Raw genomic sequence first — 27,070 nt, forward strand, 5'->3', positions numbered from 1 at the left:
TTTTGTTTGTGATATATCGATTACTTTTTCTTTCATTTACAAAAAAATGCAACAATTTGACTTTCGATATTATTCAAATATATTAATTATGATCAAGATTTATTTCATAAATTTAGAAATAAATTTTACTATTTTAAATTTTGTTTTGATTCTATTTACATTAAATAAATTTATATTAGCTTCTTATAAACTTTAGTAACAAATTGAAATAAAAGTTGCATCTGTTGATGAATATGAAAGTCAATATGTTAAATATACTAAAAATGGAGATATATAGTATTAAATACTTAATATTATTTATTAAGGTTGTGAAAATTAAAGTGTTGCATTGTTTTAAAATATGATATTATGATTTTTCTTTTGTAATTTGGTGCGCCACCAAATTTGAAATTCTGGATCCGCCCCCGGTTGGGTTGACAAATGATGCCCCAAGCAGGTACACTAATTTTATCCGTGGATTGTATTTGAAACAATATCTCTATAATATTTTTTTTTTTAGGGGATATCTCTATAATAGTTGACACAATACACAACTGTAAATTCCAATCTATACTAATATATTAAAAGGCGTGCATAACAACGTCGATGCGCCACGTGGCACCCTCCTCCTGCCACCAGAATTTCGCCATGTGTCTGTTAACCAACAAAGTCAAGTTGTCATTATTTTAAAAATAAATATGTTGAAGCTTGGGCTCGAACCCCTGACCTTATGTAAGGGTTTTCAAAGAATCACCATCTCATCTAACTTCTCTTGGTGATCCATGTTTCCAAAGTTAATGTTATTAAACATATCCCTTGCATCCTTAAAAATAAATAAATTTGCATGTTCATTAAAATTAATTATGTATGCATGATACCATTTGAAGAGTAGTGTTGACCACTACAGTACTACCCCTAGGGAGTTTTAGTTCATGTAATTAATTTATGTACAATAAAAAAATTTAGAAATTGTGTAGTATAGGGTTCGATCACGAGACCTCAAGTACATATACTAAAGTCTTAACCACTAGGCTAAGTTGTGTTTATTGTTATTATCATAAAGTATTATATTAATAAATGAAATTTGTTCTTACCCGGGGCATAGCCCGGGCCTAATAACTAGTGTGATTCTATATAACGAACTTCAAAGAATACTTTGATATAAAAAAAAAACTTCAAAAAAAACTTATTTTAATTATTACAAAAAATCAACTAGTTTCATTTTCGTACTTCTGTATTCCATTTTTGTACTTCTGTACGTTTGCATTTATTACACTAAGTTTTTCCTTAGAATAACAACCAGTTGCCGTCTTGCCAGTTTAGAAAATTAGTTCTCGTAAAAGTCATAATCAAAGAATATTCAAACCCAAACAAAGAAAATTGCAGAACTATCTCTATATTTTTAGTTGCATCATTTGCATAATTGTGACATTATTAATCAACCAACTTTATTAAACTATTTCGCATTATTGTATAAGAAAAACATAGTTAATGGAAGTCTTTTAAAATTCGTCTTAACGTGAGAATTCTGAATATTAGATTTTTATAGTTTTACTTACACCCAATAATAAATATTAATATTTAAAAAAATATCTGAATAAATGTGAAAAAGTAAATGTTGTAACTAAAAAAATATGGAAAATTAGTAATATTCAATTTGCAAATATTTGTTCATTCTCTTTTCTCGAAACGCCACTTCTTAATATTTAACGATAACTCCAGAAAGATTCCTTGAATTACACATCAATGATGATATTGGAAGAAAATGACAGATGTGCGACATTCTGCAGGCCGTTACTTGTTTATATTCTTCCTTTTTATTCCTCTCTTGATATATATCTTTCATTGACAACGTAGTTGTTCATCAATCATCAGTTCACCATCCATTTCACTTTTCGGCAACGACTGCAAGATACACAACATCGAAGTGGATCAGTTCTATTCTAAACTGGTATGACTTCTTATATATCCTCTCTCTGGCTATAGTATGATTTTTGTTCTTCAATAATCACTTTGTATGTCTAGCTTCTAGGGTTTGCTTGAACTATTTACATGTGAATTTTTCCACCTTAACTACCAAGATACTGTAGGAGAGAGACACATTTTATTCGTGAATCAATCTATAAAACCATATAAGACCGCCAATTCCATCAGTGCATGAGTCCACATATCATCTTCGATGGTCGTTTACATATATGGATCATTGGTCTGATCTCTGTTCTTTTCTTCTATCAAATGAGACATCACTTAAGATCGTTTAGAGGGCTCTCTCACCAATCTATACAACCATTTAGTGAGATTCTACAAAAATATTAAGTACGTAAATCGAATAAGTTCGAGGTGTCTTCTTTGATTTATTAATGCAAACTTTTCTTTATTTGTTATGATCTCGAATTTGGAGAGTCTTACCAATATTGCTCCGAAATGACCTATTATATAATTCATAAGTTATATTTAGCCTGCTTTTTGTCTCAAATTCCTCTCATATTCTCTATTACCAAGCTATCATGCTATTTGGAGCATTAGAAGTAATTTTTTTAGATTGGTCAACTTTAAATTGGGATCAATAATATGGAAAATATATATGCCATTGGTGTCAACTGTTCAAATTTTCAATTTGTTTTTTTTTTTTTTTTTTTGTTTTCTGTTTTTTTAACTTGCTTAGCTTGATTTGCATCTTCGAGATCATAGTTTACGAATTTGGATCACATCAGTATATTAATATATTCCCTCTAACTTAATTTACTTTATCCATTTGTATATGTATGTTGGGATTTGAGATGTCTCAAGTGTTTAGTTCATATGCTTTTGTTATAACGTATGTGTTTAGAATGAGCAAAATTTATACCTAGTTTTTGTTTAATAAAATAATATATTAAATAATCTATAGGCTGTAAGGTATGGGATTTAGAAACTGTCACGACAAGGAGTATTTAGGTTAGAGTGATTGTGCAATCTTGTCATTCATGATCAATGATTAGGACTTAAATACAACTGAGGAGATTAGGCTCTTAATGAGCCAACTAAACAACATACATATACTTATAATAACATCATTGACTCTATAATAAGGTGCCCATTACTAATCCATCCAACAACCCCCTCAAGTTGGAGCATGAAGATCGTGAATGCCTAACTTGCCTCGTAAATACAAAAACTAACGAACACCCAAAGCATTGGTGAAAATGTCCGCAAGCTGCTCGATAGTGGAGACATGTGAAGTAGCGACTAAACCGGCCTGAATAGCATCGCAAATGTAATGACAATCAATCTCGATGTGTTAAGTACGCTCATGGAAAACCAGATTTTGGGCAATGTAGAGAGCTAACTTGATATCACAAAACAAAGAACTGGGCTTCGTATGAGAAACACCAAGACTACAGAGCAATTCGCGGAGCCATTTGAGCTCAACAGTAACGTCAACCATCGAGCGATACTCGGCCTCAGCGGAAGCGCGAGAGACAATATGTTGTTTCCGAGTCTTCCAGGAGATTGGAAAAGAGCCAAGGAAGACAATCCAACTAGAGATAGGATGACGGATCAAGGGACAGCTAGCCCAATCTGAATCACACCAAGCAGTCAAACGTAAGCCGCAGGGGGATGAGAGAATGACGCCCTAACCAGGAGTACCTTTCAAATAACGCACAACACGGAAGGCGGCGTCCCAATGATGCTGCTGGGGGGCATGCATAAACTGAGCAAGAACATGAACCACATATGCCAGATCAGGACGAGTGAAGGCCAAACAGATGAGACGCCCTATAATGCGACGATACTGGGCAGGGTCAGAATAGGAAGTACCATAAATGCGAGCCAAATGATGGTTTTGCTCAAGTGGAGTGTCCGCAGGCTTGGCGCCGAAAAGTCCGGTCTCATTAATGATATCATGGGTCCACTTCCGCTGAGAAAGAAAGAAGTCATCAGCACTACGGGCGACCTCGATGCCGAGGAAGTACTTCTAGGGGCCGAGATCCTTCATACGAAAACAATCACCTTGATATTGTTTGAAAAGAGCGAGAGTAGCAGTATCATTCCCAGAAATGATCAAATCGTCAACATACCAGAATGTGAAGACACACATCACCTCGACGATAAATGAGGAGAGAGTATTCTGAGTATGAATATGAAAAACCATATTGCTGCACAGCAGTAGCCAGCTTAGCAAACCAACATCGAGGGGCCTGGCGGAGACCATAAAGAGATTTATGTAACTGACACACCTGACCAGAACGACTATTGAATCCAGGCATGTTTCATATACACCTCCTCATGAAGATCGCCATGCAAGAAAGCGTTATGAACATCCAGTTGGTATACCTCCTAATTTCGAGCGGCAGCAACAGCAAGAAAGGCACGAACGGCGACCATTTTGGCCACAGGAGCAAAAGTTTCATTGTAGTTGATCCCCTCAACCTGATGATTACCAAGAATGATCGACCGAGCTTTGAGACGTTCCACACTACCATCAGAATTGTATTTGATTTTGTACATCCATTTACAACCCAAAGCCCTTTTTGTCAGGAGGAAGAGTGGTTATAACACAGGTACCATTGTCTTCTAATGTACGAATATCATTATGCATCGCCTCACGCCAACCAGAGTGTTGCATAGCCTGTTTGAAACTACGAGGTTCAACACCCTGAAACACAAAGTGACGCAACAAAAAATTATCCAAATTCACAAAATTAGCTATGGGATAAGGACAAGTACCTGGGGAACATGACGAAGCTGATGAAGAGGAAAGGGGCAAGGTAGTTGAGCCATATAAGTCACATGATCACGAAGTATAACACTCGGGCGTTTCTCACGAAGACCACGACCTAATAGTGGCGAAGAGGGAGTTGTAAGCTCGATTGCAGATGAAGAAGGACTAGGCGGGCCAACAGGTTCAGTAGGCCGCCCAAGAGAGAGTGGGCTAGGTTTGATAGGCGGCCCAGTGGCAAGAGTGGATTCGGATGAGGGAGCGGAAGGGAGGTTGGGCTCGTGTGTAGGCTCATTTGGGAGTGCAGATGTGGGTTCATTTACGGGCTCGTTAAGGACAAAAGAAGGGCTGGGCGAATTTGTGGTGATAGGGGTTTGGCTGGGCGAGTTTGTGGGCTGGTTAGAAAAAGGATAGGTTGTCTCAAAAAATTGGACATCTAGAAAGACGAAAATGTCTCAACTTTGTAAGTCGTACATTTTCCAACCATTTTTGTCGGTAGATACCCAATAACAATACACTTTCTACCTCTAGGACAAATTTATCTCACTTAGCTTTTTGATTATGAGAAAAGGCCAATCATCCAAAAACACGCAAACGATCAAACTCGAGGGGGGGGGGGGGCAACAATAAATCATCTCAAAAGGGGTTTTAGTATTCAACATACCAAAAGGAGTATGGTTGATCAAATGAACGGCAGTTGGGACACATTCCCCTAAAAAAGAACGGGTAAGTTAGCTTGAAACATTAAGGCACGACTAATGTTCAAAATATGTTGGTGTTTACGCTCAACCCGCCCATTTTGTTGAGGAATCCCGGTATAAGAGCTGTGAAACAAGATACCACTCTTTCCAAAGAAATCATGCATACAATTAAACTCAGTCCCATTGTCACTCCTAACTATTTTCACAGTAGTTTCAAATTGACGAGAGACCATGGCAAAGAAAGAAGAGAAGTGTTTGTAAATCGCAGTCTTATTTTCCAACAAGTATACCCAAACAACACAAGACTAATCATCAACAACAGTAAAAAAATAAATAACACCACACGAAGAAGGAGTGTTATAGGGCCCCCACAAATCACAATGTATGAGTTTAAACAAACGACTAGGCTTATGTGTACTAATAGGAAAGCTATCACGGGTTAATTTTACCAAAGGATAAAAAATCACATATTTTATTCAAGTGTTTCTGAACAGGACTAGAACGAATATGAGGAAGCATCTTCGCCACTCATTCCAAAGGATCAATGCTAGAGTTATTTTGCTCACTATTAAAGTATTAATCATGTTCATAAGTACTTGAACATGTGCGGGTGTGAGCTTGGCTAGTGGAGTGCCGCCCCCTCCGACGTGCCAAAATGCACGTCCGAAACTGCATGGGCCTTCGCCCCCCCTGAACCGCAAGATGACAAGCCGTGGATGGGTTGCTGCTTGCGTTTGGGTGTGCGGCAGACCCAACAACACGTGCGGTATTGCGCGCACGTACACGTTCCTCGTACCATGGAGGATTGTTGTGGAGCTTAACGCACCCACTAACCTCGTGCCCTCGCTACTTGCAATGAGTACAAACGGCTTTAAACTTGTCCACTCGATCAAAACGGCCCTTCGCACGCTCAGAATTTACGTGAAAGGCTTGAACGCTTTCATGGACAGATTTCCCGCGAGCAAGCTAGAGCACGGGACTACTCCTCCTGCACCAAAGTTTGGTACGCATGATTGAGATCTCCCCAGAAACGTTGTGAGAGTAGGTTCGTCTGCACGGTCCCATAAGCGTTACTCTCCAATCCGACCATAAATTGATGAAAAATCTCCTCATCTCGATTCCCCGACAGTTTCAAAGCCAACCCGCAATCACACTTAGCTTCTTGCATTAACACGAAGGCATGGGCTTCAAGCGAGCCAATTCATCGTACAATCCAGTCAACTTGGTGTAGTAGTATGGATCAATAGACATAAATTCAGTTTGCTTACACTCGGTTATGGCAGCCCAGATTTGTTGAATTGGCGGTCCGTTCGCCATGCAAAATCTTCGTTCAAGATAATCCCACAAGTCTTTAGCATTCTCATGTAACAATATGGTAGTCGCTATCTTAGGTTCCATACTTCTCAACAACCAAGACATGATCATGAAATGAATTGTATCCCAGTCAATAATGGCTTCTGGTTTGGTGGGTCTTGTACGAGTCCCATCGACAAATCCATATTTCCGCCGGGCACGCAGAGAGATCATCATGGCCCTATTCCATGTGACATAATTGTCGCCGGTGAAGATCACATGTGTGATAACGTTGCGGGCTGGTCACCGGAGCCCAAATAATACAGCGAGGAGGCGTTCACAATCCACGCTTTGTTCCCCCCAACAACATCTTTCTTCTCGTCGCCTCCCATGGTGTTTGTATGCCGAGCGATTCATGCGGGTGAAGATGGGCAAGCACAGTCGGCCAACGAGAATTTTTTCGGTCAATAATCCGACGTTAATAACGCAGCTCTGATACCATGTCACGGCAGGGAGTATTTAGCTTAGAGTGATTGTGTAATCTTGTCATTCATGATCAATTATTAGTGCTTAAATAGAACCTAGGAGATTAGGCTCTTAATGGGTCAAGTAAACAACATACATATACTTATATTTACATCACTTACACTATAATGAGGAGCCCATTACTAATATATATATATAATATATATGAATATATATATATATATATATATATATATATATATATATATATTATATAATATATATATATATATATATATATAACTGAAACCCAATAGGGGAGGTGTGTATGACTTATACCAATACCTCTAGGTATCAAACCAAACACATGCTATTAGGTATCAAGTTCCCAACTTCTAACACCTTATTTTCATTCTTGATTCCAAACCCCAACCACTATATGAACCAAACGCCCCTAAGTGGTTGCCCATATTAGATTTTATTTTCTAAACAAATTGAAAAACTGGTTATATCACGCAATATCTATTAAGTTTGATTCTCTATTTAATGGCCCACATCAAACTCACTCCTTCGTAATCCTGATACAAATAAATAGTCAAAGATATAAAGCAATTATATATATATATGCTCATCACAGATTCGTAGTTATATTTCAACGTTATATATTTTTCTAAAAATTTTAGTAAGATGTTAAAACTATATATTATCGGTAATATATAGGAAAATTTGCCAAAGAAAACCTTTTAAAGATTCAATTTTGCAAAAAAAAAAATCCTTTTAATCATTCTTTGCAGAAAAAACCACAAATCTATTATTGTTTTTGCAAGATGAAACCTATTTACATTTTTCCAGTGTGATTTTTGAGATGCATATGATGGTGGTGCAGTTAACGAAAATAAGCGGTTAAACAAAGATAAAAAGGCCACCCTATTCATCTCAAAAACCACATCGAAAAATGAAAATAGGTTTCATCTTGCAAAAAAATAAGTTTTTGATTTTTTTCTGCAAAAACTGATTTAAAAGATTTTTTTCGCAAAATTAAAATTCTAAAAGTTTCTTTTGGCAAATAAATTTACCGAATACATATGCATTAATGACTGGGGAATAAAAAAAGTGATTGTTATAATATGCGAGACTCGGTCAAGGTCCACATATAGATATATCTCTATTATATAAGGGAAGGGAGAGCTATAGTGTCCCCATTTGAAAAGACTCTTTTACCCCCTTTTCTTTTTTAAATTGCAAAATCACTCTCAACCAAAACAACATATCAAAAATACTGCCGAAAATACAATTATAATAACCAATCACAAGTCAACTGAAATCAATAAAATTGAATAATTCACGTTATACAAATTACTCAAATGAGGAAAATTTATAAAAACAAGAAAAATCAATTACAAACTAAAACCCATTAACAATTACATACTCCGTTTGCAAGAACCATTTACAATTACATACACAAAAAAGTTATCAATACACTACCACATCAATAAAAATTACAAATAAAGAAAAACTTACGGTTTCGTTGGGGAGATTCATTTTTGTCCATTGGCGAGTTGCGAACTTCTAAAAAAGGTACATAATTCTTTTTAATCATGCAATTTATTTCAAATTAGTTGGAAAAAAACTAACAACTCTTATATTAGAATTACATGAATAATTTAAGTCTGTATTGTACGGTATAAATTTCAAATAATTATTTAAAAAATAATGATTTTTTTGTAACAAAAAAAGGCATTATAAAATATAAATCAATTTCGAATACAACAACAATGACACGAAAATCAAACTAAAAATGAAATTACACTAATTTGCCAAAAACAAATAGTGAAATTGAAAAACGATAAAAACGGTTGATTTTACTGAAATTTCTTATGAATAATTTAAAAACCAAAAAAAAGGGAGTTGAAGAAGTATGAATAATTAAAAACCTAGAAAAAGGAGTAGAAGAAGTCTTGAAAAAGAAGGGAAAGAAAAAGGAAAAGTGGATGATTCAAGAACTTTAGCGACAAATTTCTTAAAAAAACCATCTTCACGAATAAAAGTTCTAATAAAAAGTAACCGAATCTTTGAGAAATTTAGTTGACAATTACATTTTTGAGACGAAATCAGGAACATAAAACAATTACCTTCAAATTTGAGCCCTCCTCATCTAATTCGTCAACCAAATAAACTTCAATTTCAGCCCTATTCCATGAACGTTTTGAACATAACCACCCAACGAAATAAAAAAAAAACCTAATTAAAAAGACCCACAAAAATAGAGACCAAAATTACTCTAAAAATTAATAGAGTGTTCATGGGGTTAATTTTGACACCATAATTGGCTTATTAATGTGGTGTTTGCTGTGAATATGAATATGAAATCCCAATCTTTTTGATTGAGATATGAAAGATAGTGAGGATAAAGAGGATAAGGAGATAAGTCGTTCTAATTTTTTGAGAGAAGGGAATATATAAGATTGTAGGTGGGAAGATGAAATATGGAGGATTAGATGAAAAAAAGTGAGATACATCAGTCATATGGGTATATCGAGTGGATAATTATATTGTAGGTGGGATTGATATTCATATGGGTATGTGGGTAAAATTATGTTGGTTGTAGCATACAAGTAGTTATGTGCCTTTTGCTACAAATTTTTTTGACTATTAACAAACATGTACGTTAATTGTACTCAGCTATTAATTAAAACAACAATATTACATAAAATCATGAAAACAAATTATACTGATCTTAGCTTCTTTTGTACATGATTTGACATGAACCTCAATCTATATCAATCTTGATTAGCAGTATTTATCTCACTTCTTTTTTTTTTTTTTTTTTTTGCTATATAAGTAACTAGATTCATTGTTCATTCAACATACATCCTAAAGAAGCTCGAAGCCAAATAAACCAACTAGGTTGGACTCTTTGACATAAGAGCTTATAAAGCATTTCAACTACAAACAACAACTGCTCATACTCTATTGTTCTCATAACATTTTACAAACTAAGAAACTACCTATAATTTGTACGATAGATTTTCTGTGGCAATCCAACATTAATTTTAAGCTTTGTTTAATTTTTTTTTATATTAATCACACTGCTGGCAATAGTAGGAATATAATTATTCCAGAAGCTCCCATTTCTGCAACTCCAAATATGGTACACAACTACTGCAACACCCGAAAGTACCTGCTTCTGAAATTTTTTTTTGAGCTCCTTCTTATCCATATTTGCTACAATTTCAGACTTCTTGTATGCATAACCAGCCATATTTTAATCTGATTCAAGCATTCAGAGTTGAACTTGCATATGAAGAAGATATGTGAATGATTTTCAATTTATGTTTAAAAATCAAACACAAATTTATTTTGCTGACCCCTATTGCTTCAAGTTCCCAGTAGGTTACAACTTCTTTTGTATTGCAAGCCATAGAATAAATCAATGCTTAGGTGTGCTCAGCCTGTTCCATACAATCATGTCCCATGGAACTTTCTCCTATTTCCTTACCTATTTTATCATAGACACTCTTAACTAAGTAATGAGTCATACTGCTCATTTCCTCTCTAGTGAAGTGTGTTTTCAGTTTTTCTTTAACTTCACAGACTTTTCTCCAATACCAACTAGCATCAGCACTCGCCGTATAACTCCACCAATCTTCTCCCTTAATATATACTGAGTGGACCCATTTAATCCAAAAATTATCTTATTTGAAAAAAATGGCCCACACATATTTTCCCATACTATCTATATTCTAGTTGACAATATCTCTAAACCCAAGTCCTTTTGCTTTCTTCTCGGACATGCTTGCTCCGATCCCATAAGATGTATCGAGGCTTAGAAGTAAAGTGTTGACCACTCCATACGAGAAATCTACAGAATATAGCCACTTATTTCAACACCTTCTTAGGCAATATATACACTTGTACCCATTATCTATGTAAACTGATAAGAACATAATTTATTAGTTGTACTTTGGCCATGTAGGAAAGATTCCTAGAGCTCCAATGATTTTTGCTGTCAATTTATCAATCCATACTTCACACAGTGCAACAAATATCTTTTTGGAGCATATAAGGACTCCAAGATATCTAAAAGGTAGTGAACTCCTTACAAAACCTAAAGCTTTGTATAAGTCTTTGCACCTTAGCTTCTTTCCTTCCACAACTATACATTTCAGATTTGTGTGTATTAGCTTTGAGTCCAGATGTGTTGGAAAAAATCTTTAAAGCACCTAGTAACAAGTAATCAGATGCATATTCACCTTTATATATAAGAAAGAATTAAATCATTTGTAAAACACATGTGAGTTAATTGAGCTCCTTGTATCTTGGATGGAACTTATATTGACTTATTTCACTCATTTTGTGTATCACTCTAGATAAATATTTCATGCATATGACAAAAAAAATGGGAGGCATAGGGTCACCTTGTCTTAACCCTCTCTTAGCTTGGAAAAAACCCTTCATAGCTCCATTAATAACTAATGAAAATCTAGGTTTGTTTATATATTCCGTTACCAGCTGTCTGAACTTGGATGGAAAGCTCAAATACTCCAACATTTCTGCCAACAATTCCTAGTTGACAGTATCATAGGCCTTTTGAAGATCAATCTTCAAAAGACAACTAGGTGACACTGATTTCCTTCGACAATGTCTCACCATATCCTGAACCACCATTATATTGTGTACAATATACCTCCTATGCATAGATCCTCCTTGATTTTCTAAGATTAAATCATGTAGGATTTGTCTTAATCTATTACACCACACTTTGGTAAGGCATTTTCTGAATATTTGAGTTTTCTCTTACGTAAAGTTTTGTCTCCCCAATATTTGAGTCCTAACTTCAATTGAACCCAAATTGGAAGAGTTTTTAGTGAAACTTTATCCAAACCTAGGTCCGGATGCCAAGGTTTCATGATAATTGGTTTGCTATCAATGAAATAGTGCCCCTGTATCACTGAATCTCTAGAGTCCATTGCCTGAAATCTAACTAAATAAACTCCTCTACTAATCGCAGCTACCTTGTCTACATCATACTTCCTCGAAATTTGTCTCACAAAACCTTCCATAACATGTGTCGGTAGATTAGCAACTACTACATAGCATATTAAGGAATAATTTCAGTAATTAACCTTCTCTTCAATGTCCTCCATTTCAATTCTCACAGATTCTACATGATCAGGTTTATTCACATTCACATTTTCAATCACATCTTCCATCATATTAACCTGATTTTGTTCAATCTCTAACTCATGCTCATCATCCAATGCAATAGTTTCTAATTGCTGTAAAATAGGTATATTTTGCATACCTCCATTAAAGGTTGGATTACTTCCTTGAGGTTTCATATGAAATGATTGTAACCATTCATTGAAAGTATGTCTAACCTCACTGTGTTGCTGCAATTGTTGAATCGATGATTTTGGCGTCATCACATCTCGAATCGCAAAACCAAAACCCATGGATTGAGTTTTCATTGCCATTGAATCATAGTTCGGTCCATGAAGCTTTTCCTTCTCCTAGCCATGATTAGAGCTCTGCGATTTCCCGCCAGATTTTCTTGCCATGACTAGAGCTCTGGATTTCCTGCCAGATTTCCTTGCAATGGCACCGGAGCATGAACACCTTCACGCGTCGAGAAGAAAGTTAGAGCTTACTTAACAATATGTTTGCTATTATATACTCCCTCCGTCCTCTTTTAGTTTACCCGTATTCCTTTTAAGGTGTCCCTTATTAGTTTACCCCTTTCTTTTTTTTTTTGATGTTTTTGGAATGGGACCACAAACTTTTCATCACACAGACATTCAACTTTAATATAAAAAAATAGTTTCTCTTTCTTTCTATGACCCACAATATTATTTCTCCTAAAACTCTGTGCAAAAGAAAGGGGTAAACTAATGGAGGACGGAGGGAGTATATATCTCTATTATATAAGGGAAGAGAAGGGGAGCAATGGTGTCCTCTTTTGAAATGCCTATTTTGCCCCGCTTCTCTTTCTAAATTACAAAAGGAATGTCAAAATCAAAATCGACACTCAAGAAAACTACCGAAAATTAATTTACAACACTCACTCACAAATCACTTAAAAGAAGAAACTTCACAAATCACGTTATAAAAATCACGCAAATCACTCAAATAATCAGGAAACTTTATTAAAACTTAAAATTAATATACAAACTAAAACTAATAACCTAGAACTCAATACATACAAAACATTTACAAAAATTTACTTAAAATCACTATTCTCAAGAACCATTCACAATTAATGGTGGGTCATGATAAAAAAATAGAGGTGTATTTGTAGTGAAATCAGAATTTAGAAGTTAGACAAGGAAAAAAATTATTTACTTTTTTATAGTGTTTCCTATATATAATGAAACTTTTACATATATTTGGACCTATTTTTTTCTAATATAATAGCATTAATTATCAAGGTAAAAAGGTTTATGTAAAATATCATTCAAGAATTAAAGTACAACATATCTCTATTATATAAGGGAAGGGGAGCTATGTGTCCCGAATGAAAGACTATGTTACCCCTTCCCATTCTAAATTACAAATTCACTTACAAATCAAAGGGGGCTTCAAACAAAAATATAAATTTATAACAATCACTCACAAGTCAACTAAAATCATAAAATTGCATAATTTACGTTATGCAAATCACTAAAATGAGGAAACTTTAAAAAACTTAAAAATTCACTTACAAACTACAACCTATGAAAAAATTGACTTGAAATCAAAGTGTCCACTTTCTTTACAATTTATGAAGTACTGTACTTAATTCAAAAATCAACTAAAAAATTATAATATTAGAAATCATAAATAAATTCAATAAAATTTCTATTTTGTTCATAGAATTTAACTTTGAAAAGTAAAAAAAAAAAAAAAAAAAAATGGTGAGAGACTTAAGTGACAGAAACGACTAAACCAATTAAATTTTGCAACTAAAAACAATTATACTTCGTATGTTTAATGTTCAAATTTTGACTCTTATGCCGAAGAAAATCGAGTTTATGTTTCGAAAAAAATTCAAGCACGCATCGCGTGCAAAAAATTCTAGTATATATATATAGAAACAAGATCTTGTGAAAACAATTCTTAATATGAAAACTGAAAATAAGACATCTGGGCCGTTGATTTTGATCATGTGGCTTATATTCTCAATTCCATCTATCGCACGCTGACACTCTCCCTCTCTGTTCATAAAATTCCACCTCTCTCTCTCCTCTAAAGATCCAACTTACATTTGACCCCTTCCATTTTTTTTTCTCTCTCCTCCTTCATCAATGGCAGAAAACACCGAGCGCCACCATCATCAACACCTCCATCGATCTTCAACCAAAGATTCAATCATAGTCTACGCTCGTCGAAAACCTTTCAAGTACGACCTCCTTCCGATTTCTAAGTTCATTTTCACCGATGGCACCGCAATCCTAAGATCCCTACAAGTGAAGCTTCTTCTTCCGATTCATTCCGAGTCGACTCGTTCGCCATCTCCGACATCCTTCAAATCTCTCCAAAATATTCTAGAGATACTTGTTTCCCGATACCCTAGCTTCTGTTCTTCCTTTAATTTCAATTCGGATCCTCGATCATAAGGATGTTACTATTGTTGATTTATATTGATTTTTAAAATAAGACATGGATAATTTGCATTGGGAACAGAAGGTCAGAGTTTGTTGATAAATTGATGGGTATACTTGAGTTTCATTGCCATTGTTGTTGAAACACACAAAGTCTGGCAAAGAAATAGGAAGAAGATGTAGGTTGAGGAAGAAGGTGGCTGTATTGGGAAAAAAGTATCAATAGCTAAAGTTATTAGTTACTCTAATAAAAGTTACTTTTATAATTCTAAAAGCTAGTTACCGTAAAAAATTTCAAAGCTACATACTCTAAGTATAAAGTTACCTTAAGGCCTTAACATAATAAAGTTACCTTTAAAGTGGTAAAAGTTACCCTAAAAATGGTAAAAGTTACCCTAAAAGTGGTAATAGTTACTTTTATAATAAATAAAGTTACCCTTGAAGTATATAGAACTACCCTTAATGTAATAAAGTTATTTCAAAACTGGCAAAAGTTATCCTAAAAGTGTTAAAAGTTACCCTAAAGGGGTTAAAAGTTACCCTTGTTTTCAGTTTTTCAAATTAAGGGCCTGTTCTCTTCAGCATAAAATAGCTGAACTGAACTAAACTGAACTGAACTGAATTGTACTGAACTGAACTGAATTGAATTGAACTGAACTGAACTGAATTGAACTAAACTGAAATGAATAGTGATATGTGAGAGTAAAAGTATTGTCCAGAGCTGAACTGAAGTGAACTGAACTTAATTAAAATGAACTGAACTGAAAATAAGCTGGGGAAAACAGGCCCTAAGAGTTGTTTTCAGCGGATCCCATCCCTATATATATATATATATATATATATATATATATATATATATATATATATATATATATATAGGGTTGGGATCCGGTGAGAATAGGTCCCTATGTGAGAACACTTTTTTATGTGAGAATGAATCTCATCCGTAGGTTACCAAGAGAACCAAGAAAACGGCATTGAGCAAATAAGCCTGCAAAACTATGAGAAAAATAGCATAGTTACCATGTGTTATATCATTATAACCCATCTATCACATGTTTAAAGAAATTAGTCAAGAAAAAAAAAATATTTACTATTTCCATATCATGGTGACCCTCTGCTATATCATAGTAACCCTCTGTTGTATCAAGCAATTCTGTCTCTCTCTCACGCGTTGAACTTGTTCTTTGAAAATCACGACATTCTAGGATTACATAAAAAACTATATATGAAGGGTGAATATATATGTATAACGGTCACTATACGTCATATGTGTTCGAGCAATTTTTTTTGTCCATTAAAGCTAAAATTGAAGAAAATTAACAAAAGAATCAAGAAAATGACATTGAGCAACTAAGCCAGCAAAACTATGACAAAATATCATAGTGACCATGTGTTATATCATAATAACCCATCTATCACATGTTTTAAGAAATTAGTCAAGAAAAAATAATATTTACTATTTCCATATCATGGTGACTCTCTGCTATATCATAGTGACCCTCAGTTGTATCATAGATAGTAACCAACACAACCCTCTGCTATATCATAGTGACCCTCTGTTGTATCATAGTAACCAACACACTTTATGAAAAAAATAGTGTGGAATCCACAAATAATCGAACTAAAACATTGAAGAACTAAAACTCCATGAACGACGATATAGAGGAGAGAGAAAGAGAAGATAAAGAGAGATCTAAAGGTAGCGTGAAAGGGGTGGGGAAGAATATATATATATATATATATATATATATATATATATATATATATATATATATATATATATATAGAGAGAGAGAGAGAGAGAGAGAGGAGGGCTCTTGTGAGAACACCTCCTCTATGTGAGAACACTTTTTTTATGTGAGAACAAATCTGGACCTTTGGATCAAATCTAATCTAACCATCATAAATACACTTATGAGTAATGGCATTTTCGTAATTTAGTTTAACCCTTACCCCCCTTCTTCCCCACCCCTTTCACGCTACTTTTTTTCTCTATCTATCTTCTCTTTCTCTCTCCTATGTATCGTCGTTCATGGAGTTTTAGTTCTTCAAAGTTTTAGTTCGATTATTTGCAGATCCCACACTATTTTTTCCAGGAATTGTTTGGTTACTATGATACAGCAGAGGGTCACTATGATATATAGTAGAGGGTTGTGTTGGTTATTATGATACAACAGAGGGTCACTATGATATATATCAGTGGGTTGTGTTGGTTAATATGATACAACAGAGGGTTGTGTTGGTTAGTATAATATATACAGTAGAGGGTCACTATGATATAGCAGAGGGTCACCATGATATGGAAATAGTAAAAAAAAAATTCTTGACAAATTTCTTTAAACATGTGATAGATAGGTTATTATGATATAATACATGGTCACTATGATATTTTCTCATAATTTTGCAGGCTTAGTTGCTCAATGTCGTTTTCTTGATTCTTTTGGTAGCCTACGGATGAGATTCATTCTCACATAAAAAAGTGTTCTGTGATAACACTTTTTTATGTGAGAATGAATCTCATTCGTAGGTTACTAAGAGAATCAAGAAAACGACATTGAGCAACTAAACCTGCAAAACTATGAGAAAATATCATAGTGGCCATGTATTATATCATAATAACCAATCTAACACATGTTTAAAGAAATTAGTCAAGAAAAAAAATATTATTAACTATTTCCATATCATGGTGACCCTCTGCTATATCATAGTGACCCTCTGCTGTATCATAGTTCCAACACAACCCTCTGCTATATATCATAGTGACCCTCTGATGTATCATAGTAACCAACACAACCCTCTGCTATATATCATAGTGACCTTCTGTTGTATCATAGTAACCAACACAACTCTCTGCTATATATCATAGTGATCCTCTGCTGTATCATAGTAACCAACACAATTTCTAGAAAAAAATAGTGTGGAATTCGCATATAATCGAACTAAATCTTTGAAGAACTAAAACTCCATGAACGACGATACAGAGGAGAGAGAAAGAGAAGATAGAGAGAGAAAAAATGTAGCGTGAAAGGGGTGGGGGAAAAAGAGGGTAAGGGTTAAACTAAATTATGAAAATGTCATTACTCATAAGTGTATTTAGGATGGTTAGATTAGATTAGATCTAAAGGTCCGAATTTGTTCTCACATAAAAAAGTGTTCTCACATAGAGGAGGTGTTCTCACAAGAGCCCTCCTCTATATATATATATATATATATATATATATACGGAATGTTCATATATAATTACTTGCCTACCAAGTATTAAGTAATGCTTAGAGCAAAATTTGTCTACCAAGTAATGCTTTCAACAGCAATTATATGAAACTTGTTTCTCAACCAAGCACATCATTGTCATATCACGTGTGTAGGAATATATAAGTACTATAAAGCGGAATTTCATGAATCAAATTCATAAGCACTTAAATCAGGATCATATGCATATACAATTAAGGATCACATACAAGTTTAGAAATAACCTTTGTAGCGTGATTTCCACAAAGCTTGAAGAACCCGGAGTGAGAATCTCAGATGGGATTCCTCTACTTAGTCCACCAACCCAGATCAACACTCCACCAATGCTAGTTGGAAAGGAAGAAAACTTCTTCTTTGGTTTCTTGGAGTATAACGTGACTTTTGAAGAGAGAGAATAGGAGAGAGAAATAATAAGAGAATAAACTGATGTTTTTCTTTTCTGCCTAACCCAAATATATAAAAGTATTTAGGTCAGATTTCTCTCCCTTTCCCTCTCTTGGCCGGCCACCCTAGGGCCCTCTCTTGGGCTCTAGGTTTATTTAGTTGATCCAAGTTTAATGTGTGACCTTGTAGGATCCGTTACATTGGGCTTCGGGTTTATTATTTACTAATCCGAAGTTCTATAGCTTTCTCTAGCAAGACGTATAGACGACCCAATATAACGAACTTATTATTTCTATAAACGATCCATATATATAATTAGTAATTGCATTTAAGTCGAGGACATAAATCCTTCAATCTCCCACTTGTCCGAGACGAGTGTGCAATGTTTTTATTCCTCAAGTCTCTTAATGTCTTAATTTGATAGTATGATCATATTTCTATATCATCCATACTAGCTTTCAAATTATTCCTTGAAATCCGAGTTAAATTGTCAACAAATGATCAACGATGATCCATTTGAGCACAGGCCATGCATTTTTCAATTTTTCACTCTTCAAGGGGCCAAGACACCTATCCTATCTCATATAGGAGGACTTTTCCAATCTTGTAGTAACCAATACTCCCACTCACTTTTAGCACAACCTGAATGCTGCCTTTATAGTCCCTTTTACGGCATGACGTTTGACAGTATCAAAGCTATACTAATCATTGGGCTAGTAATGTTCTACTCAGTGTCTCAGGAATCTACTAATATAATTTCGAAGTTATAAAACTTCTAAGTAGGTCAAGTTCGACTATGTATCAACTATACATGTCCATATGATTGATTAAACATCTCTATGTTTCCATAGCCCATGAAACGGCGCTATCAATCAATCTTATATGCTAATCCTTTAATAAGTCATTTATGTCCAGTTTAATGACTTAGATTAGGAACTTTAATATTCTATGAATTCTGTTCACTTATGGTGTTTCATTCATCAAATCACATATTTGACAAAACCATAGAATTCAAGATATTTTGGACATTTTATTTAATACCAAACCAAAATTAAATAAGACAAAATTTATTATCATAAACATAAATAGCAAAGCCATGTCTTTACATTGTAATAAGTTTCTCTAAACCTAGTACAATCTAAAGCCACTCTAACATTTGCTTCAAGCCTATAGCCCTAGCGTGACACTCATGCTGGTTTGAGGTAGTGGTTTAGTTAGCGGATCAGCCACGTTCTCATCCGTATGAACTTTGCTTTGAGCTCTTCCAGCTCACTACTACTCCATTTAGACAACAGAAATACCCTGACTGAGAGCGGTAATCATCTTTGTCGATTTGGAAGTTTGCATCAATATAACCTTCAACAACCAACTCACTTTGTCCCCCATATACTAAGAATATAGCTTTAGTCCTCCTTAAGTACTTAAGGATGCTCTTAGCTGCAGTCCAGTGTGCTTCTCCTGGATTTGCTTGGAACCTGCTGCACATGCTCAAGGCATATGCAACATCAGGTCGAGTACTTATCATGGCATACATGATAGACCCTATAGCCGAAGCATAAGGAATGCTACTCATTCGCTTTAACTCATCAGGCTCAGTCGGGCACTGACTCTTGCTAAGCGATATGCCATGTGACATGGGAACGAAACCTCTCTTCGAGTTTTCCATGTTTTAACCTTATCAATATAAGTTTCTTGACTTAGCCCAATCATCCTTCGAGACCTATCTCCATGGATTTTGATTCCCAATATGTACTCAGCTTCTCCAAGGTCCTTCATAGAGAAACAACTTTTAACCATTCCTTGACTGACTCAAGCATTGGTATGTCGTTTCCCATGATTAGTATGTCATCTACATACAGAACCAAGAAGACTAAGCTGCTCCCACTAAACTTCTTGTAAACACAAGACTCTTCTTCGCTTTTGATGAAACCAAATTGTTTGATTGCCTCATCAAACCGAAGATTCCAGCTCCGAGATGCCTGCTTCAATCCATAAATGGATCTCTGAAGCTTGCAAACCCTTTTAGGATTTTCTGGATCTTCAAAACCTTCAGGTTGTGTCATGTACACATCCTCATTCAAGAACCCATTCAAGAATGCGGTTTTGACATCCATCTGCCAAATTTCGTAATCAAAAAATGCAGCAATCGCTAAAAGTATCCGAATTGATTTAAGCATTGCTACTGGAGAAAAGGTCTCATCATAGTCTATACCATGAACTTGTCTGAATCCTTTTGCAACCAGTCTTGCTTTGTAGACATAGACATTTCCATCTTTGTCTGTTTTCAATTTGAACACCCACTTGCATCCAATAGGGTTAACCCCACAGGCAAGTCAACAGTGTCCAAACTTTATTCTCAGACATGGAGTCTAACTCGGATTTCATGGCCTCAAGCCATTTCTCAGAGTCTGGGCTCGTCAAAGCTTGTTTGTAGGTAGTAGGTTCTGAATTTTCCAAAATCATAATTTCAGAATTTTCAGTCATTAGGAAATCAACCAACCTTTTGTTTGGAATCCTTGGTCTACTAGACCTACGCGGGGTCTGAGCATCAAGAGAAACGTTCTCTTCAACAGTTTGAAGATTTTCGCTTGATTCAACTTCGAATGGGACGGTAGGAGGTTACGCGTTGAATACGTTATCTCCTCAACATGACTTTCGTCTTGTTGGGCCGTCTCTGACATGGTGTGAGCCACGTCCAGTTGTTGCTCATCTCGAATTTCTTCGAGTGTTATTTTACTCCCACTTGTCTTTCTAGAAACAAATTCCTTTTCAAGAAAGACACCATCACGAGCAACAAACACTTTGTTCTCTTGACGGTTATAGAAGTAATAACCCCTTGTCTCTTTTGGATATCCCACAAAGAGACATTTATCTGACTTGGGTGCGAGTTTGTCTGATAGTAACCGCTTTACATAGACCTCGCATCCCCAGATTTTAAGAAAAGACAAGTTTGGAGGTTTTCCATTCCATAACTCATATGGAGTCTTTTCTACAGCCTTTGACGGGCTCCTATTTAGTGTGTGTGCAGCAGTTTCGAGAGCGTATCCCCAAAAAGAAATCGGTAGATCAGCAAGACTCATCATAGATCGAACCATATCGTATGTTCGATTCCTCCTTTCAGATACACCATTTAACTGTGGTGTTCCTGGTGGAGTTAATTGTGAAAGAATTCCACAATCCTTTAGATGATCATCAAACTCTTGGCTCAAATATTCACCACCACGATCGGATCGTAGTGCTTTTATTGTCTTACCAAGTTGATTCTGTACTTCATTTTGGAACTCTTTGAATCTATCAAAAGATTCCGACTTATGTTTCATCAAGTAAATATAGCCATATCTACTCAAATCATCAGTGAAGGTGATGAAGTAATTAAACCCTCCCCTTGCCTTTGTGCTCATAGGACCACATACATCTGTATGTATGAGTCCTAAAAGATCGCTGGCCCTTTCACCTTTTCCAGTAAATGGTGATTTTGTCATCTTACCATTAAGCATGATTCACATACATCAAATGATTCGAAATCAAATGATGGAATTATACCGTCCTTTTGTAACTTGTGAATGCGCTTTTGGTTTATATGACCCATTCGGCAATGCCAAATATAGGTTAGGTTAGAATCATTTGATTTCTTTTTCTTGCTATCTATGTTATAGACTTGTAATGATTTATCAAGCACATATAAACCATTTATCAAATTAGCTCTGGCATAGAACATATTATTGTAAGAAATGGAACAACATTTGTTCTTTATTTCAAAGCAAAAACCTTCAGAATCCAAAACTGAAACCGAAATTATGTTCTTAGTTATTGTAGGAACGAAATAACAATTATTTAATTCTAAAATAAGCCCAGATGGCAAGTGTAGACTATAGCTCCCGACGGCAAGTGCAGCAACTCGTGCTCCATTTCCAACGCGTAGCTCTACCTCGCCTTTTGCCAACTTCCTACTTCTTTTTAGTCCCTGCACATCATTAACTATGTGAGAACCACAACCGGTATCAAATACCCATAAAGAAGTAGAAGTCAAATTGATTTCTATAACATATATACCTGAAGTAGAAGCCCCAGACTTCTTTATTTCCTCCAAGTATATCGGGCAGTTCCTCTTCCAGTGTCCAATCTTGTGACAGTGGAAGCACTTGCTTTCCGCAGCAACCTTGGCTTGGCGGTTGGCTTAGGTTTTTCAGCGACAGTGGCAACTTGCTTGCCTTTGTCCTTCTTTCCTGCCCATTTCTTTTTGAAACCCTTTCCCTTTTGAACCAACAGAACCTCTTTCTTTGGTTCAACCTTAGGGATGTTCCTTTCAGCATTGACCAACAATCCATGCAGCTCTTGCAAAGTCTTTTCAGACTCATTCATATTGTAGGTCATTCTGAACTGATTAAAACTTTCAGGTAGTGAGTGGAGAATGATGTCAGTAGCCAACTCGAGCCTATAAGGGAACCCAAGTCTTTCCATGTTTTCGAAAAGACCCATCATTTCGAACACATGGGGGCCAACAGCTTGACCCGGCTTCAAGTGACATTCAAGGATCTCCCTGTTAGTCTCATACCGCTCAACTCGGGCCTGAGTTTTAAACATGGCCCGCAGCTCTTGCATGATCGTGTAGGCATCCTTGGTTTCGAACCTCCATGGCTGCTACCATCAAACAAGTGATTGGTATAGACTTATCACTAGCCTGTTTTGCACGACGTTTTTCAGCGTCAGTTGATTCATCAGTTATTACAGGAAGCGGGGTATCTAAGACGTCCTCTCGACCCTCAAACCTCAGAACGAGTCTTAAGGTCCTTTCCCAATTAAGGAAATTTTCACCATTCAGTCTGTCCTTTTCCAGAAAAGGACGAATGTTGAAACCGGAGTTTTTGTTGTTGTTATTAGACATGATATCTACAGACAGAAAAATAAGGCAAAGTTCAATTTTATGTTTATAAAGCAACCTAAAACATGTAAAAGGTTTCTAGGTTGACCACCTATTCAAAATTAAAGTCCCCTATGAATAAGTGTTTTACAAGATCCTATCAACATGTAACACTAAGCAGACGGAGGCCTTATCTTAACGTTACATTATCAAGGTAAGTAAACTCTTTTACTAATTATAACACTTTATAACTCTTGTTTAGATGGATAAACATCGCATGTTTAACTATCTCTTGCTTCAAAATTCAAAACGCTTTTGATAATTTTGTTAAGGACAACCAAACTAAGTTGTAAAATTCGCAATTTTACCTTATATCCCAAAATTAATGATAAACCCTGCGGAGGCATGACCTATTACTATTAATTAAGGGTTTTATAAGTACTTTATGTTTGGAAAAGCAAACCTTAATATTTACGGGGCCTAAGTTTATTATGTTGTTATGAATTAGTGAACTCTAGCGCATCAATAACCAACATACAATAAACTTATAAGCATTTTAAAGAATAATAAAATGCGAAAATAAAATGATCTAGTATGGCCCCTAATCCTAAGAACTAAGCATCAAGGCTCCTTCTTGGACTCTTCATGGATCTCCATCCACTTTTCCATGGGCCTTCTCTTGATGGACTCTTCTTTGGATTACATAAGTATCAAAAATAATTTAAATAATAACTAAATTAAATAAATTACAAAAATACTTAACGATACGCAGATCGTATTTAAAATTACAAGAATACATAACGATACGCAGATCGTATTTTCTATCTTAATTTGGGCCATACTAGTCATACATAGCAAATATATCATAATATAAAAGCCACATAATAATATCATATATTATACTTGCCAATCAATTAAAATATCAAATATTCTTAATTAAAGCAAGAAGATAAAATTTTAAGTAATAACTAATCACCTAAAGATTCTATCCCTTAAAACTAGCCTAATTAATTTTAATTAGATTAAAAAATCAGATTATGGATTGAAATCTATGACCAAGTCAACATAATTGAAATTTACTTATCTTTCTCAAAATTCTGTTTTTCAAAATAAAACTTCCAAAAGATAAAATAAAACCTTGCTGCTGCCCAGATTTTAAGTCACGTTTCTTTATCAAAAATTTTTTTTTTTTTTTATTTAAAAAACAAACGAAAAACCCAGCGTGAAACTGCAGCAAGGCTGCATTCCACGCGACACTTGACGGAGCTAAACCAAAACAGGCGACTTTGCAGGCCACCTCGCCGGCGTACTGGCCGGCCTTTTGATTCGCGACCCGACGCTGGTCTTTTTTCCCATGAGCCGACGCTGGCAGAAGAACCACCGGCGCCAGCCCATGACCACCGAAATCGCAGCCCCGCGTCGAACGCGTGGCTGCCGCCATCTCACCCTCACTCGCCGACTTTGACTGCTCGCCGGCAGTTTCGACTTCTTCCCCACACCGGTTTGTCGCCGGCAGAACACTGACCACCGGAGACCGAACACCGACCACCGGAGACCGAACACCGACCACGGTGGCGGCTTCTCTTTTCCTTTCAATTTTCTTTTCTTTTCTTTTATTTTAAGGATATTAAAATTACAACCTTTTGTAAATTTAATTAGGTGATCTTGATTAAATTAAACATAACTCTTTATGCTTAATACAGAAAATTAGATTTAAAATCTCTATTTTAATTAATTTTCAGATTATTCATATAATAAATCATCAATTCATATAAAACACCTTTTACATGAATTTATCTTCATAAATAAACGATTTTAAGCATGAAATTTTATTAATAATATGAATTTATTTTCGAAATTTAGAGATCTAAAATCAGAATTTTATATATTTCGAAAATTAGGGTTTAGGAGGTTAAAAAATTCGGCTAATAAAGATTGAGAAAGCAAGTTATTAAAACTCTTTTAACAATTTCAATTATTATTCAATCCATAATTTAATTCCTCCCCTTAATCAAATTAAAATTAATCATACATAAACTAAACTTTATGACCAAAAATCTATATGCAAGAGGCTAAAACTGATACCACTGTAGGAATATATAAGTACTATAAAGCGGAATTTCATGAATCAAATTCATAAGCACTTAAATCAGGATCAATGCATATACAATTAAGGATCACATACAAGTTTAGAAATAACCTTTGTAGCGTGATTTCCACAAAGCTTGAAGAACCCGGATTGAGAATCTCAGATGTGATTCCTCTACTTAGTCCACCAACCCAGATCAACACTCCACCAATGCTAGTTGGAAAGGAAGAAAACTTCTTCTTTGTTTCTTGGAGTATAACGTGACTTTTGAAGAGAGAGAATAGGAGAGAGAAAATAATAAGAGAATAAACTGACTGTTTTCTTTTCTGCCTAACCCAAATATATAAAATATTTAGGTCAGATTTCTCTCTCTTTCCCCTCTCTTGGCCGGCCACCCTAGGGCCCTCTTGGGCTCTAGGTTTCTTTTGTTGATCCAAGTTTAATGTGTGACCTTGTAGGATCCGTTACATTGGGCTTCGGGTTTACTTATTTACTAATCCGAAGTTCTATAGCTTTCTTTATCAAGACGTATAGACGACCCAATATAACGAACTTATTATCTCTATAACACGATCCATTATATATTAGTAATTGCATTTAAGTCGAGGACATAAATCCTTCAACGTGAACTTACAATATTATTTCTTTAGGTGGATATATAAACAGCTTAATGGAAGACCACATCTATTATGGCAATTGCAGTAGCATAAGCAGCAGTAACAGAAGCAGCAGTAACAACAACAACAATAACAACGGTAGCAACAGTGAGTTGACAACTATAGTAGATGGAAGCATGCTTAATTTTTCAAACCAAGAGTTCTTTCCAAGTCCAAACTTAGGTGACGTTCCAAATGCTGAATCCTTAGGCAATATTTTAGATGATATCCTACAAGACCATACTGATGGTAGCAACGATACCAATACTATTCAGCACCCAGGCCAAGATTTAACAAATCATACACATGACTATCTTCGTTTGTATGCTGAAATGTTAAGTCCTCCTACTGAAGAGAAAAGTAGTGACAACGATGATTCGACTCAAATTGAGGAAGAAAGGGCTAACAAAAGAGGCAGAACGGAGCGAGGGGATAACAGGGAAGCTGTTAGAAAGTACCGTGAAAAGCTCAAGACACGTGAAGCCGCGTTAGAGGATGAGATTAAGGAGTTGAAGACGTTAAATCAACAGTTACTTAAGAAGTTAGAGGGTGAAGCTGCAATGCAAGCTGAGATTTATTGGCTTAAGAGTTTGCTTGTTGATATAAGAGGGAGAATTGAAGGCGAAACTCGCTCTTTTCGGTATGGTAGACCTTCGTCCAATACAAGGATTTATGGCTATGATCGTATGCCTCAATGCAATGGACATCATGGTGGTACTGGTGGAAAAATTAGGGATTCAAGACCGATGTTACATGGTCAAGTACTGAATGGTGGTGATTCTGAGCAGCTTAATTGCGGGGCAACCATAGGATGTGAACCAAAAGATCCCTTTGCAGGCAAATATGACACCCTTTAACAATTCAATATTATCGGTATGATAATAAAATATAAGGTTTCCAATCATAACGTTTTGGTTTTCTCCTGTATCGTTTTTTTTTTTTTTTTTTTGTTAATTTATCCCAAAGAAATACTTGCAACTAATTATGTATGCGTGAACTTTTGATTTCTTCTCTTTCCATTAATAAAACAAAACATACATGATGATCAAAGAGAGTGGTGAAGATTTATAGTCATATATTTGATGTAGTTTCTTATATTGTAATTGCG

General features: G+C 35.4%; 1 protein-coding gene across 1 annotated transcript; it reads left to right on the forward strand.

Moving 5' to 3' along the window:
- The first annotated feature begins 1,815 nt into the window (after nt 1–1,815).
- LOC104907452 (basic leucine zipper 19) lies at nt 1,816–27,070 on the forward strand. The gene is made up of 2 exons (XM_010696385.3): nt 1,816–1,930; nt 25,957–27,070. Exon 2 carries the CDS (start codon nt 25,977–25,979, stop codon nt 26,817–26,819), a length of 843 nt encoding a protein of 280 aa, XP_010694687.2. The 5' UTR covers nt 1,816–1,930; nt 25,957–25,976; the 3' UTR covers nt 26,820–27,070.

This window comes from Beta vulgaris, chromosome 4, assembly GCF_026745355.1.
Source record: "Beta vulgaris subsp. vulgaris cultivar EL10 chromosome 4, EL10.2, whole genome shotgun sequence".
Taxonomy (NCBI): Eukaryota; Viridiplantae; Streptophyta; class Magnoliopsida; order Caryophyllales; family Amaranthaceae; genus Beta; species Beta vulgaris.

Excerpts from the sequence above, each read along its gene's own strand:
- LOC104907452 (XM_010696385.3), top strand. The coding sequence starts at position 25,977 with ATGGAAGACCACATCTATTATGGCAATTGCAGTAGCATAAGCAGCAGT.